Below are 12,704 nucleotides of genomic sequence, written 5' to 3'. Positions count from 1 at the left end.
TATATCCTTTAAAATTATTTTGATAACTAAAAAATATAGTTTTATGTACTATACGATCAAAATTTGATCGATGACTTAAGAGTTAAAACAAAATAAAGACAATCAAACACTTAAAGATCATTGTAATTGGGTCTGTTATTAAACAAAATTTCAAAAAAGTATTAAAATTGAGAATATATAGAAGATGAAACTCTATTATTAAATTAAATTGTTCTAGTGATTAGTTCATTAATCTATTAAACAAGTGTTAGGAGTTCGAATTTTACCTTGTACATACAGCAACTTATTAGTTAGCGACAAATCCTTAAATGGAGCTACGATTCGCGCCTTGGCCTGCTGGACTAGGGTTTCAACACAACTTCTTTGATGAATTATCCTTTTGATGAATAAAAATCATTTAATAAAAATTTAGAACCATTGTCAAAACAGATGATTTTAACGTTTGAATTAAATTGAGTCTGTACTAAATTAATAAAATTTTTAATGTGTTGAGATACTTCAGTTTTTTATTTTAATAAAATAACCCAAGTAAAACGACTAAAATCATCTACAATGATAAAAATATATTTGTGATTATGAATTGAATTTTTACGAAAAGATCCTAAATATCTAAAATGTAATAATTCAAACAATGTTTGCTTTATTATAACTAATGAAAAAAAGAAAGTTTTTTTGTTTAGAAAAATGATATATATCACAAATTTTATCATAGTATAAGAAAATAAAGAGATATTATTTGTGCAAAAAATTAATTACGAAAATGCCAAATATTTGATGGAGTAATGTTGGTGATTTGGGTGAAATTAATGGAGTGTATTAGTAATGAATGATGAATAATAAAGATATGTTCAAAAATACACAAACCTTCTCTTAATCTACCTAAACCAATCAATTTCAGGCCATTTGATTCTAGAAAGATACAATAGAATTTGAAAAAAGTAAATTCATATGGATGGTTGCAAGTGAGTTTGAAAGTATAAATTAAATTAAAATAAAATTCTAGCAAGTATAAAATATCAGAGAGAATTAAAGATGTAAAAAATTTAATAATGCCTTTATAACAAGCAATAGTTTGAGAACCATTTTACATATGAATAATTATTCGCTTAATTTTGGTGTAGGAAATAAAATAAGATAATTTTAAAGTAACGTGATCAATCACACCTAAATCTAATTATCCAAATATCATTAAAATTAAAATGTGATGATGCTAAATTATTTTTTTTAAAAATATATAAGAAAAACATAATAAATGATATCTAAATTTGGGTTTGAAAGAAGTCCAATTTGAGAGGAGGAAAATGACTTAATCTCATCTCTATTTTTTGAATTTTGGTTCGCAGATTTTGTGCAAAAGGGCCGAAAGAACATTGTATTGAATTTGGGTTAAACTTAGACCAAGTTCTTGAGACACCTTCCCAGATGGAGCAACTCTTTCTCTTTTCCCAGATGGAGGGAGTTGGTTATTGGAATTCCAAGTTTTTACCATTGATGAATATCACCAGAGTTTTGAGAGTTCTGATACTATATTGAAATTTTTGGGAGAAGAACAAAATTAAAAATAATATTATTTGTGAAGTTGTATTACTATTATTTGATACAACTAAATTATATAAAAAATTATGAAAAAGTATAGGGTACTAATATATTATTTGTCAATTTATTATTAATAATAATTAATTATTATATTTTAAACACATATATAAAGAGACACATCAAGAAAATATATCTATAAAGATACTTCTATTAAACACAGCCATAAAAAAGACATTTTTATTATACACATCTACAAAGACATTTCTATTAAACATAGTTATAAATAAGAGTTGGCAGAAGTTGGCAGAAATATTATTAATAACATAGCGGGATTGAAAAATTATTAATTAATTTTATAAATATTTATCTACTAATTTTACTTATTATGATTTTAATAATAAGAAGTACAATTTATTTTACTTGAATTTTTTGTGTATCATCTTGAGTATTTTGGACCACAAGATATAGTAAGTTTAATATCATGAATTTAGACCTTCTATTACTCTGAAGTTCAATTTTTTAGATATTAGATAAGGATTGGTGTAATTTTTTAATATTAAAAGCTATGATATTTTGCAAACTTCTGAAAGTCGTAGAATTTATAGAAGACGAAGCAGATTTTTTTTATTTATAAGGACAATACACATACTATGTATTGTATTATTTTAATATTAAAATTACAATATATAAATTGCGTATTATAAATACACAGATTGCATATTATCAGTACAATACGTATTATACTAATACAGAACAACACTCCTAAAATACTATAAAACTCTATTTTTTATAATATTAACATAAAACTCTATTCCCTCTCCAATATTAAAATAAAAAATTCTTACTCTGGAGCATGCAGATAAGTATTGTTAGTTTCTTTCCTAGGTATTAGTAAAAAATCAGGGTTATGTAAGAGATTTTTTTTTTTATTTGTAGAGCAGAATCAGAATAAAAGTAAAAAGACTTAAAGGCCCAAAAGAGAAAAAGAAAGAAGAATTTTTTTTTTATTCTTTTCAATGGCCAAAATTTTGTTCTTTATGTTATCCTCTAATGTAAGATTTCTGTTCTTATATATGTGAGTGTCTTCCCTCATCCATATACAATTTTTTTCTAAAAAAAATATTTGATTTTACTCTAGACCAAAGTTTGGTGAAGTTGTTAGTTTTACTGTGCAACATGTTTCTTAAATAATAATTCTGATAATCAACTAGGTCTAATAGTAAGTTAATATATAATAAGTTAGTGTTTATAATGTGGTAAAATCAGTGCTTGTTTGGGCGTCATTATTTTGATAAAAAAAAGATTTTTTTATTGAAAAAATATCTTTTTTTATTTTTTACCGTGTTTGGTAAATTTCGAGTAATAAAAGTAAAAGTACTAAAAAAATCAGAAAAATATCTTTTTTTAGAAGCGGTAAGATGTTTTTCATGTAATAAATAAACAAAAAAGTATTTTTATATTGTTATATCCAAACATAATTGATAGATAAAAAAATCTTTTTGCATGAGATACCAAAAATAAAATTACTTTTACTTTTTTATAAGATCTTTTAAAAAAAAGATAACTCAAAAAAAGATTTTTTCTTAGAAGCTCACCCAAACAAGCCCTTAATTTCTAATCAACCATTTGGAACCATATAAAAAAAGTAAAAAAGAAAAAAGAAAAAAAAAAACTTTTCTATGGTGAGATCAGATCACTAATTTTATAAAAATTCATAATGTGTTAAAACTACAGAGGTTAATTAGAAATTAAAATTTTAAGAGTGATATTATTTAATTTTCACCAATAACCATAGTGAGGGATCACTTACCAGACCCAACTGCCCACAAACCTGGGAGAATCAAAAGCTTCCTTTTTTCGTTCTCTTCGACACTTTCTTCCTTCGCTTTCTCTTCTTCAATCCAACCAAATTCGATTCTGATTAGGGATTCCGTTCATTCCTACTCTCATTTCTCAATCATGTATAGACTTGCAGCTTCACGTCTCTCCCATCTCAAGGTTAAAATCTTCCCTTTCTTTTTACTTTTCAGATCCCAGATTCGTAATTACGATAAATAACTACTCTTTTCAATTTTTGCTACACACCGATATAAAAAAGTTCCCATTTTGATTGATAACAGATTTGTGGGTGGTTCCATTTTTGTTGTGTTTATAGCTGACGGACTACTTGTTTTGTTATTTTGTTATTTCATTACACGAATATCACAAACAACATTGTTCTGATAACACCTCTATTGTTTTGTTTTGACACGATGCATTAATTGGTTGTAGAAAATGGATGTTATATTGTATCTCATGTGTGCATGTGGTGATGTTGTGTGATTGGAACTTGTGAATAGGGGCATGGCAGAACCTTGGGAGCCACTAGGCTTGCAGCATCAAGCGCAGCAGCTACAAAACCTGCATCAGGAGGTTTGTTTAGTTGGCTTGGTGGGAGTTTTAGTTCTCTTCCACCTCTGGACACACCACTTGCTGGTGTTGCCCTCCCTGATCCACTGCCTGATCGTGTTGAACCAAGCAAGACCAAGATCACTACTCTCCCCAATGGTCTCAAGATAGCATCAGAGACATCATCAGTATGTGCATCCTTTATAGTTAATGGCAATCTATGTTAATATATTGGTAAAACATTTGAGCATGTGTATTAGTCGTTTATTATGTTGTTTTTGCATTTTGGTTGTCAATTAGAACCCTGCGGCCTCAATAGGGTTGTATCTCGACTGTGGTTCGCTATATGAGACTCCAATGTCAAGTGGAGCATCACATTTGCTGGAGCGAATGGCTTTCAAGAGCACAGCTAACCGGAGTCATTTCCGTAACGTGAGGGAAGTGGAAGCAATCGGCGGTAATGTAGGAGCTTCGGCCTCTCGAGAGCAAATGGGCTACACATTCGATGCTTTAAAAACCTATGTTCCACAAATGATTGAATTGCTAGTTGATTGTGTAAGAAACCCAGCCTTCTTGGATTGGGAAGTCAATGAAGAGGTATGTTGTTTTTTATGATTCTCTCTTCTAGGGTCTTCTAGCTTTTAAGATAGCTCATGCATAATTTTATAGCAGTTCTCTCTGATCTTGTTAAACCTTCCATTAGTGCAGCTTCGAAAGGTGAAAGCAGAGCTTGGAGAACTTTCAAACAATCCCCAGGGCTTACTTTTGGAGGCAATACACTCGGCTGGTTATTCAGGTGCACTGGCTAATCCACTTTTGGCTCCTGAATCGGCAATAAACAGATTAGATGGGTCCATTTTGGAAGAATTTGTTTCTGTAAGATCTATTATCCTTTTTGATACATCATGATTTATTTGTAGTCCAAAACTAATTTTTCTTGCAAAATATTTGATAATTTGAATGTTATTGTATTTGCAAATTCAGGAGAACTATACTGCCTCGAGGATGGTACTTGCAGCATCCGGGGTTGAACATGAAGAACTATTATCTGTTGCTGAGCCACTTCTCTCTGATCTACCTAGTGTTGCCCACCCTGGAGAACCAAAATCTGTCTATGTTGGTGGCGATTTTCGTCGTCAAGGTGAATCGGGGGTATGTATTGATTTCGTATCCACTTATGCATGGCATATCCTTATTATTCATTTGTCTCCTTTCAAATTGTTACTTATCTACTAAGAACTGTTGCAAGGGCAGGGTGCACATGTAGCTATTGCTTTTGAAGTTCCTGGTGGTTGGCAACAAGAGAAAGACGCTATTGTTTTGACCGTTTTACAGGTACTTGTTTTTCATTTGAGTCTTTCTGATTCAAGAGATAGCACGTCTATAGATTTGCGTAGTTTCTTTTTTCTGCGTTCCCTTGCACAAGAAGGGGAACAAAATAACTCTTGAGTATTGCAGATGCTTATGGGAGGTGGTGGATCCTTCTCAGCAGGGGGCCCTGGAAAAGGGATGCACTCAAGGCTATGTAAATTTTGCCTTTGTCTTCTAGTTTTGATTTACTTTGTGTTTATATTTGTACACCTTTCTCCGATGCTTAACTTAGTTTGAATTTTTTATGTATTTACAATTGAATCCAGATCTTCGTGTCTTGAACGAATACCAACAGATTCAATCTTTTTCTGCATTCAACAGTATCTTCAACAATACAGGATTGTTTGGCATATGTGCAAGCACTGTAAGTCACAATCTTTGTTGACATAGATGTGATGCCATCTTTTTACAACATTTTCCCTTTCTTTTCTTTTCTTTTTTCTTGGTTCATTGGAAGTTTGGGTAGTATGTTTACATGAACAAGCTCTTATGTGTTGCATTGTTGTCTGCTGATAGCCTGATAGAAGTTAGACTTAAAATGTACTTTATAGTCAATGCTCCCATTAGCTGACGCAATCACTATATACAAGTGTTAGGATTTTTCATGATGCCTGGATCATCATTTTAATTATCGTAATGGTCATAATTTTTCGCAATTTGCACTCCGTAGTTACTGCCTTATACTTTCTGTTTCGGTGAGGATGACTGAATGATGCTTCTTAACCTTTTCGTAGAGCTCTGATTTCGTGGCAAAAGCTGTGGATATAGCAGCCAAGGAATTAATAGCAATTGCATCACCTGGACAAGGTTATTTGCCACTTTATTTTCCCTGCTGTGTATTTATGTGAATCTTTATTTTATCCGAAATTAGACTTCAGCTTCTTCCAATGGCAGTTTCACAGGTACAGCTCAACCGTGCCAAAGAATCCACAAAGTCTGCAGTGCTAATGAATTTGGAATCTAGAGTACGCTTTCTCGTTCATTATTTATGTTAACACTATAAATGTGATCATGAAATTAGCTGTGCTTCTCATTCATTTAGCTAAACATGTTTATATGTGGTTCATTAGAGATTTCATAAAGCTTTTATATGCTTATAAGTCATTGTTGTTGCAGATGATTGCATCAGAAGATATAGGAAGACAGATATTGACTTATGGAGAAAGGTAAAATTACATTTCACTCATAACAAAATTACATTGATGTGATTTTACATAATTAGTAACAAATAGAATATGTGAGGCCATTTCAGGAAGCCTGTGGAACAGTTCCTGAAGGCTGTAGATGGAATCACCTTGAACGATATCACTAGAATTTCTCAGAAGATTATTTCCTCACCACTGACTATGGCATCTTATGGGGATGGTAATAAACTAATAATAATCACTCAAATAAATTCTCTTCCACAAGTAAAATATATTTGGTTTTTGTTGATGTTTTTGACTCCTATTGTTCCATTGCAGTTATCAATGTCCCCAGTTATGAATCTGTGAACAGGAAGTTCCATGCAAAATGAAATTTCTTCTGAGTTGATGTAGCAGTGGCTACTCCCAATTTTGCATCCCAACAGTGCTGAAAATAAATATTCCAGAGAAATTTTGTGTGGATTTCAGAAAAAAAAAAAAAAGCACTGTTCAATTTTATTTTATTTTCACTTGTATACTTGGTTGAGTGATCATTCATTCCCTCAGAAATATAGGTGTATGATCACATAAATTTTTGTTTATCAATTAATTAATTTTTTTTGCTATTGATACATGATAACATGAATCTTATTCTTGAATGTATCTAATTTCCATTAACAAGAAAAATAACTAGTTCTATCAAATCTTGGTATCCAAATATAAACAGTGGTGAGTGGAAATCTAATTAATATAAGTTGTTAAGTTGCATATTGTTCACAAGTCATGATTTTAAAATGAGAATACATTAAGGACGGAGAATGATGAAAAAAGGAACGTCCAATGTATGATTATTAGTATTGATATAAGTTGTTAAGTTGTTAAGTTGATAATGGAAATCTAATTAATATAAGTTGTTAAGTTGCATATGTGATGAAGAATTGTAAAATGTTATCTAACTAATGAATAGTACCATGCATGGATGCCCAATGTTTTTAATGTTTGTTTGTTTCTTTGTAATGGTGGGGGCAGCTTGATCCGATTTCAATTTTTTTTTCTCTTCTCACGAAAAGTTTGTCTTTTGACCAATCTACATCCAATTATTCAATCTCCTATTCGCTCTTCTCTCTTGATTATTAGTATTGATATTGATCCCTCACTTTATAAATTCGGTTTTTATTTATATATTATCACTCCTAACTCGAATTTAATTATCATTTATTTTTTATTTATAATCGACACTTTTATTATCGATTTATTGATTATTATTTTTATTTTAACGACCAAACAATCATACCATAAATATCATTCATCAATTTTATACCTATAAAAGGAACTTTCTATATCTAATCTAAAAATTAGATAATAAATTCTATTTCATATCTTATATTCTATATTCATAGAATTATTATAAAAACACACCTGATAAGTTCTATTTATGTCTAACATTCTATATTTATAAAATTATTATATACCTTTTAAATACTTACTGAGTTGAGCCTCGCAATGCTTTTTGCAGGTACTTACCTCTTATTCTCTTCTTACCAACATATAACTCATCTTAACGAGAAAACATTCATCAACAAACGAGATATATACCGGCCAACCTCAACAATAACAATTAGCGTCTGGAGACGAGTAAAATAATTCTTACTCTCTTCAGGTTCATAAAACTTGAATTACATTCAAATTTTTGAACCAATTTCAACAATCTTATTTAAGATTTTATGTAATACCTTTTATTAAATTTTAATCTATTGTAACTTTTTATAAAGTATGTACTTTATACATTCGAATTGCTTCACTTTTACGTATCATAATATTTCACATGTCATAATCGATTAATGAATCAATTCAAGAACCGGGCTTTCAACCAATCCGGAAAAAAAAAAACTCGATTTTTAATCAATCCAAGTACAAATTTACCTATCAATTTTACTAACTTTTTCAAAGTTCTCTACTTACACAAGTAAAATTATATATTTTATTCACATACATTTTTACATTTATATTTTGTATAACTAATATTTACTAATTTATTAGTTATATTTAAACTTCAATATATGTTCTATACAATAATAATATATAACAACCATGTCAATTGAATTTTAATTTCATTATTTATTATATTCTTATTACTTGATAATTTCATTTATACAATTAAATAAAAGTAATGATGAGTTCAAATTTAAAATTAAATTCCATCAAAAATTAATTATATATCAATTATATATAATTGTTATACTATTCACTTTTTGCTATTAAATTTTATGTTACTATTTATTTAATACAAAAAATTAAAAAAAATAATTACAAATATACAAATTTGTTATTTTTGCACAAAGAATATACTTTATAGCTAAATAAGATTTATTATATTATTAAATGACTAATTATTTTGTTGCTTTATTAACAAGTTAATGCAGATTCTACGAAACAAAGTTATAATATTAGCAAATAAAATTAAATAATTCATATTTGGTGTCAAATGTATGACATTTATATATTGTCTTCTTCGCTACAATTATCAACTTTTACGGTATATTTTTTTAGTTTGAACTCCTGTAGTTTTACAATATATATTAATTCAATATATGTTACGATTTTATACATATTTATTTTCTCAATTTATCTTATTTGTGTCATATGATCTTCAATATAAATTATAAATATTCAACAACTCATTGCTTTGAGCAAGAAATTTATCAATAAGTTGTTGTGGGTCGAAAAAATTGCCAAGACAATTAATCATTATATCATCGGATCATGCAATCAATTCTGTCAATGCATACATATTTCTGAACTTTTCAATTCACATACAATCAATTAACGCATGTCATGAAAAATTATTCTTAAACAGAAAAATATCCCCCACACAACTATCTTAATTGAATGACTCTTAACCACTCAATTATTTTTTTTGAATAAGTGCCGACACAATAACTCAACTAAGTTTGGGGGTTCACCATATCATTAAGCTTGGGGGCTGTGATCTGTCACCTTATAAACTCGGTCTTTATTGTGCATTATGAATCATAACTTGGTCTTAATTATCATTCATTCTTTGCTTGTAACTGACACCTTCATTACAGACTTAATAATCATCATTTCTATCTTAATGACCACGCACATGGTCATAACATGAATATTCATCAATCTTATGTCTATAAAAAAAATCTTCTATATCTAATTTTAGGAACTAGATAATAAGTTCTATTTTATGTCTTACATTCTATATTCATAAAATTATTATAAAGACACACATGATAAGTTTTATTTTATGTCTAACATTTTATATTCATAGAATTACTATATACCTCTTAAATACTTATTGATATGAGCATTGGAGTGTCTTTTTCAGATATTCACTCTCAGTATTCTTCTTGTCAAAGTAGATATTTTTTGAAGATGAAGAGACAAATTCGATTTTCTTTATCTCAGAAATTCATCCACACAAAAACAGATATTTTTAATAGAATACTAGGAACGGAAATTTATGGTAAAAGTTTATTCTTTTTAAGATTTGTTGCATGCCCAGATTAGATTTTAAGATTTAGAATGTAATCTATGCCGTAGCCATTACTTGACAGGGATTAGTTATGCTAAAAACTTTAGTTATGTCTTATAAATAGTTTGGTTCAAATAATAACAGTTTATTCAAGTTTTCAGTATTTCTTTTGGTCGGGTTTTAGAAACCATTGCTGTCAAAGTTTAAATGATTTTCATAGGCAACATTTGCCATGCAGATCTAATGCTTGCTTTTAACAATTTTTGTGATCAAATAAATAAATTACGATTCTAGGCCATAGCGACGATTGTGTCCTAGAAAGAAGTAACACTTTTTGGATAATTAAGGTATACGTTGCTATATGGTCCAAAGCTGTTAATACATACGGCAAAAGTTCCTTGTAAAAAGAATATTGCAAGTTGCAAGAGATGGTCCTAATTCTATCCAACTTAAATTATTTAGGTTTCATATATATTGAGATTAAAATTAAAGAGCTTTGGAAGATGAAAATAATCCTTAGTTGGCTTTCACAACAACTAGACAAATGGACGGTCCAAGTACATAACTCATAACTCATTTTTAAACATCTTTTGGGGATAGCTTAACTAGGTAACCCAAGTTTTTGACTAACTAATTAATCCTCGTTTTCAAGTAATAACGATGTGTGTGCATTAGTATTATAAATTTGAAGTATTATATAACTAATAAATAATAATAATAATAATAATAATAATAATAATAATAATAATAATGAGGAGTGGATCCTTTCTAGTGAAAAAAAATTGGATGGTATCCAGTGTTCAATCTAATCTTTTATTGTTCTCTCTTTTATTTATTTTTGGTCCCACTCATAAAATTAAAAGTAAAAAATCACACTTTATTCTATCAATTATTAAAAAAATTGGAGAGGATCATTTTCCTAATGTACTACGAAAGAAGCGTCTAAAATATTTGCCTTTTTATGTAAAACAAAGGTTCACTTATTATTTGATAGAATAAAATTATCCAATATTGATAAAGTTTAATTTGTATAATATATAGCAAAAGCATCCGTGATAAAAATAGTAAAAATATTATTTGTATACTAAAATTAGATACTAAAATTAATTATTAATATATTTGTATATAAATATATGTGTAATTTAATTTATTTTTAATATATATTTTATATAAATAACTAATTTTAATAGTTAAATTTAGTATAAACGTAACATAATAATAAAAAAAGAGTGTTAGGGTCAGTAATTTTTGTGATTTGTAGTCATTGAATAGTCATCAATAATGATTTTAATGGTGTGAGATTAGTGTGAGATTTCATCTAATAGTTCACTTTTTTTTATTGGGTACATACTAGACAAAATTTAATAAAATTGGTGGCCTCCTAAACTTTCTCTTAATGAAAATAGAAGCCATGTAAATAACACTCATGACCATGAGCATCAATAACACTCTGCACGAAATATGAATAATAATGTGATGTATATGCATGAACGTGCAGGTTGCAGAGACAATTATTCGGTCAAAGAAAGGTGTAAATACCCAAAACACCCCTCAGAATTGGAATCATGTTACATAAGTAGGTAGCAGGATGTAACAATTTTCGAGAACCAAAATGCTTAAACGTTACGTAACATCCCTCACTCGAATCCAATCGAATACACACCTAATCATTGCTCAATGCTCATACTTGTTGACAATTTAGTACTATGAATATATTCGAATTCGAAAAGACAATTATTGGTCATGATTCACCTTCATGAATACATCGCTTATTTATGATTTTATCAAGGAAACTGGAAAGGATTACGCCTATAATGTTGTACTTGTCGTTACCATTTTGTCATTATGCAATCTTAGTCTTAGGCGATAATAGGTAACGGATATTACTCCATCTTAATTGTCATTATATTCATCAAACTATTAGGAGTAACACAACATAGAACTAGAGTAATATATGTTAATTGGAGGCTGCTAATTGATTTCAAATTTTTGCCAGCTATGTTCATTCCAATCTTGGTTTCTAAACATGTTACATGTGAGTAGCTATCAATAGGACACACTATTTTTGGAGAAAATGTTGGATACATTTTTTGAGTACTTGAAATTAACCAAATTCAATGGACTTTCTAAGACATCATAGAAGTCGTGCTTTACAGCCTTTTCTCTTTTTTTTTTTCTTTGAATTAAAAAGCAAAAGATAATGTTGACTTACTTTTGTGACACTTTATTGCTTAATTTTTAATCTTGATTTAATCTAAAATTATCAATTTTATTAGAAATTTTACGGTATTTTTTAGTTCGACAAATTAATTATTAATTCATTGCGGATGGCAGTTGTATATAAGAGTTTGTCGTTGGTCAAAAAGTTGATGTATACATAAAGTAAAATTTGAACTCCCGATATTTGTTTAAACGGATGAATCAAAGTTGATATATACAAAAAGTTGATAATGTATATATTTCTCTTTTTTTTTCTTTGAATTAAAAAGCAAAAGATAATGTTGACTTACTTTTGTGACACTTTATTACTTAATTTTTAATCCTAATTTAATCTAAAATTATCAATTTTATTAGAATTTTTACGGTATTTTTCAGTTTGACAAACTAATTATTACTTCATTGCGGATCGCAGTTGTATAGTCTGTCGTTGGTCAAAAAGTTGATGCATACACAGTGAAATTTGCGGATGAACGAGCTAACCACTCAACTAACTTAAGTTGGTTCAAAAATTATCAATCTAAAAAGGTTTTGATAAACTAATCCAAACACAAAAACAAAAG

At 28.8% G+C, this 12,704-nt stretch overlaps 1 protein-coding gene across 1 annotated transcript; it reads left to right on the top strand.

The window, feature by feature from the left end:
- The first annotated feature begins 3,326 nt into the window (after positions 1–3,326).
- On the top strand, positions 3,327–7,046 carry LOC107613180 (mitochondrial-processing peptidase subunit alpha). The gene is made up of 13 exons (XM_016315048.3): positions 3,327–3,534; positions 3,876–4,112; positions 4,225–4,521; positions 4,633–4,800; positions 4,909–5,076; positions 5,179–5,259; positions 5,383–5,449; positions 5,562–5,659; positions 6,030–6,102; positions 6,190–6,260; positions 6,412–6,461; positions 6,548–6,660; positions 6,759–7,046. Exons 1-13 carry the CDS (start codon positions 3,496–3,498, stop codon positions 6,809–6,811), a joined length of 1,515 nt encoding a protein of 504 aa, XP_016170534.1. The 5' UTR covers positions 3,327–3,495; the 3' UTR covers positions 6,812–7,046.
- The last annotated feature ends 5,658 nt before the right edge of the window (positions 7,047–12,704 follow it).

This window comes from Arachis ipaensis, chromosome B8, assembly GCF_059453495.1.
Source record: "Arachis ipaensis isolate K30076 ecotype BB chromosome B8, ASM5945349v1, whole genome shotgun sequence".
Lineage (NCBI taxonomy): Eukaryota > Viridiplantae > Streptophyta > Magnoliopsida > Fabales > Fabaceae > Arachis > Arachis ipaensis.
Note: the sequence above shows the minus strand (reverse complement) of the source record. Positions and strands in the feature narration are given on the sequence as shown.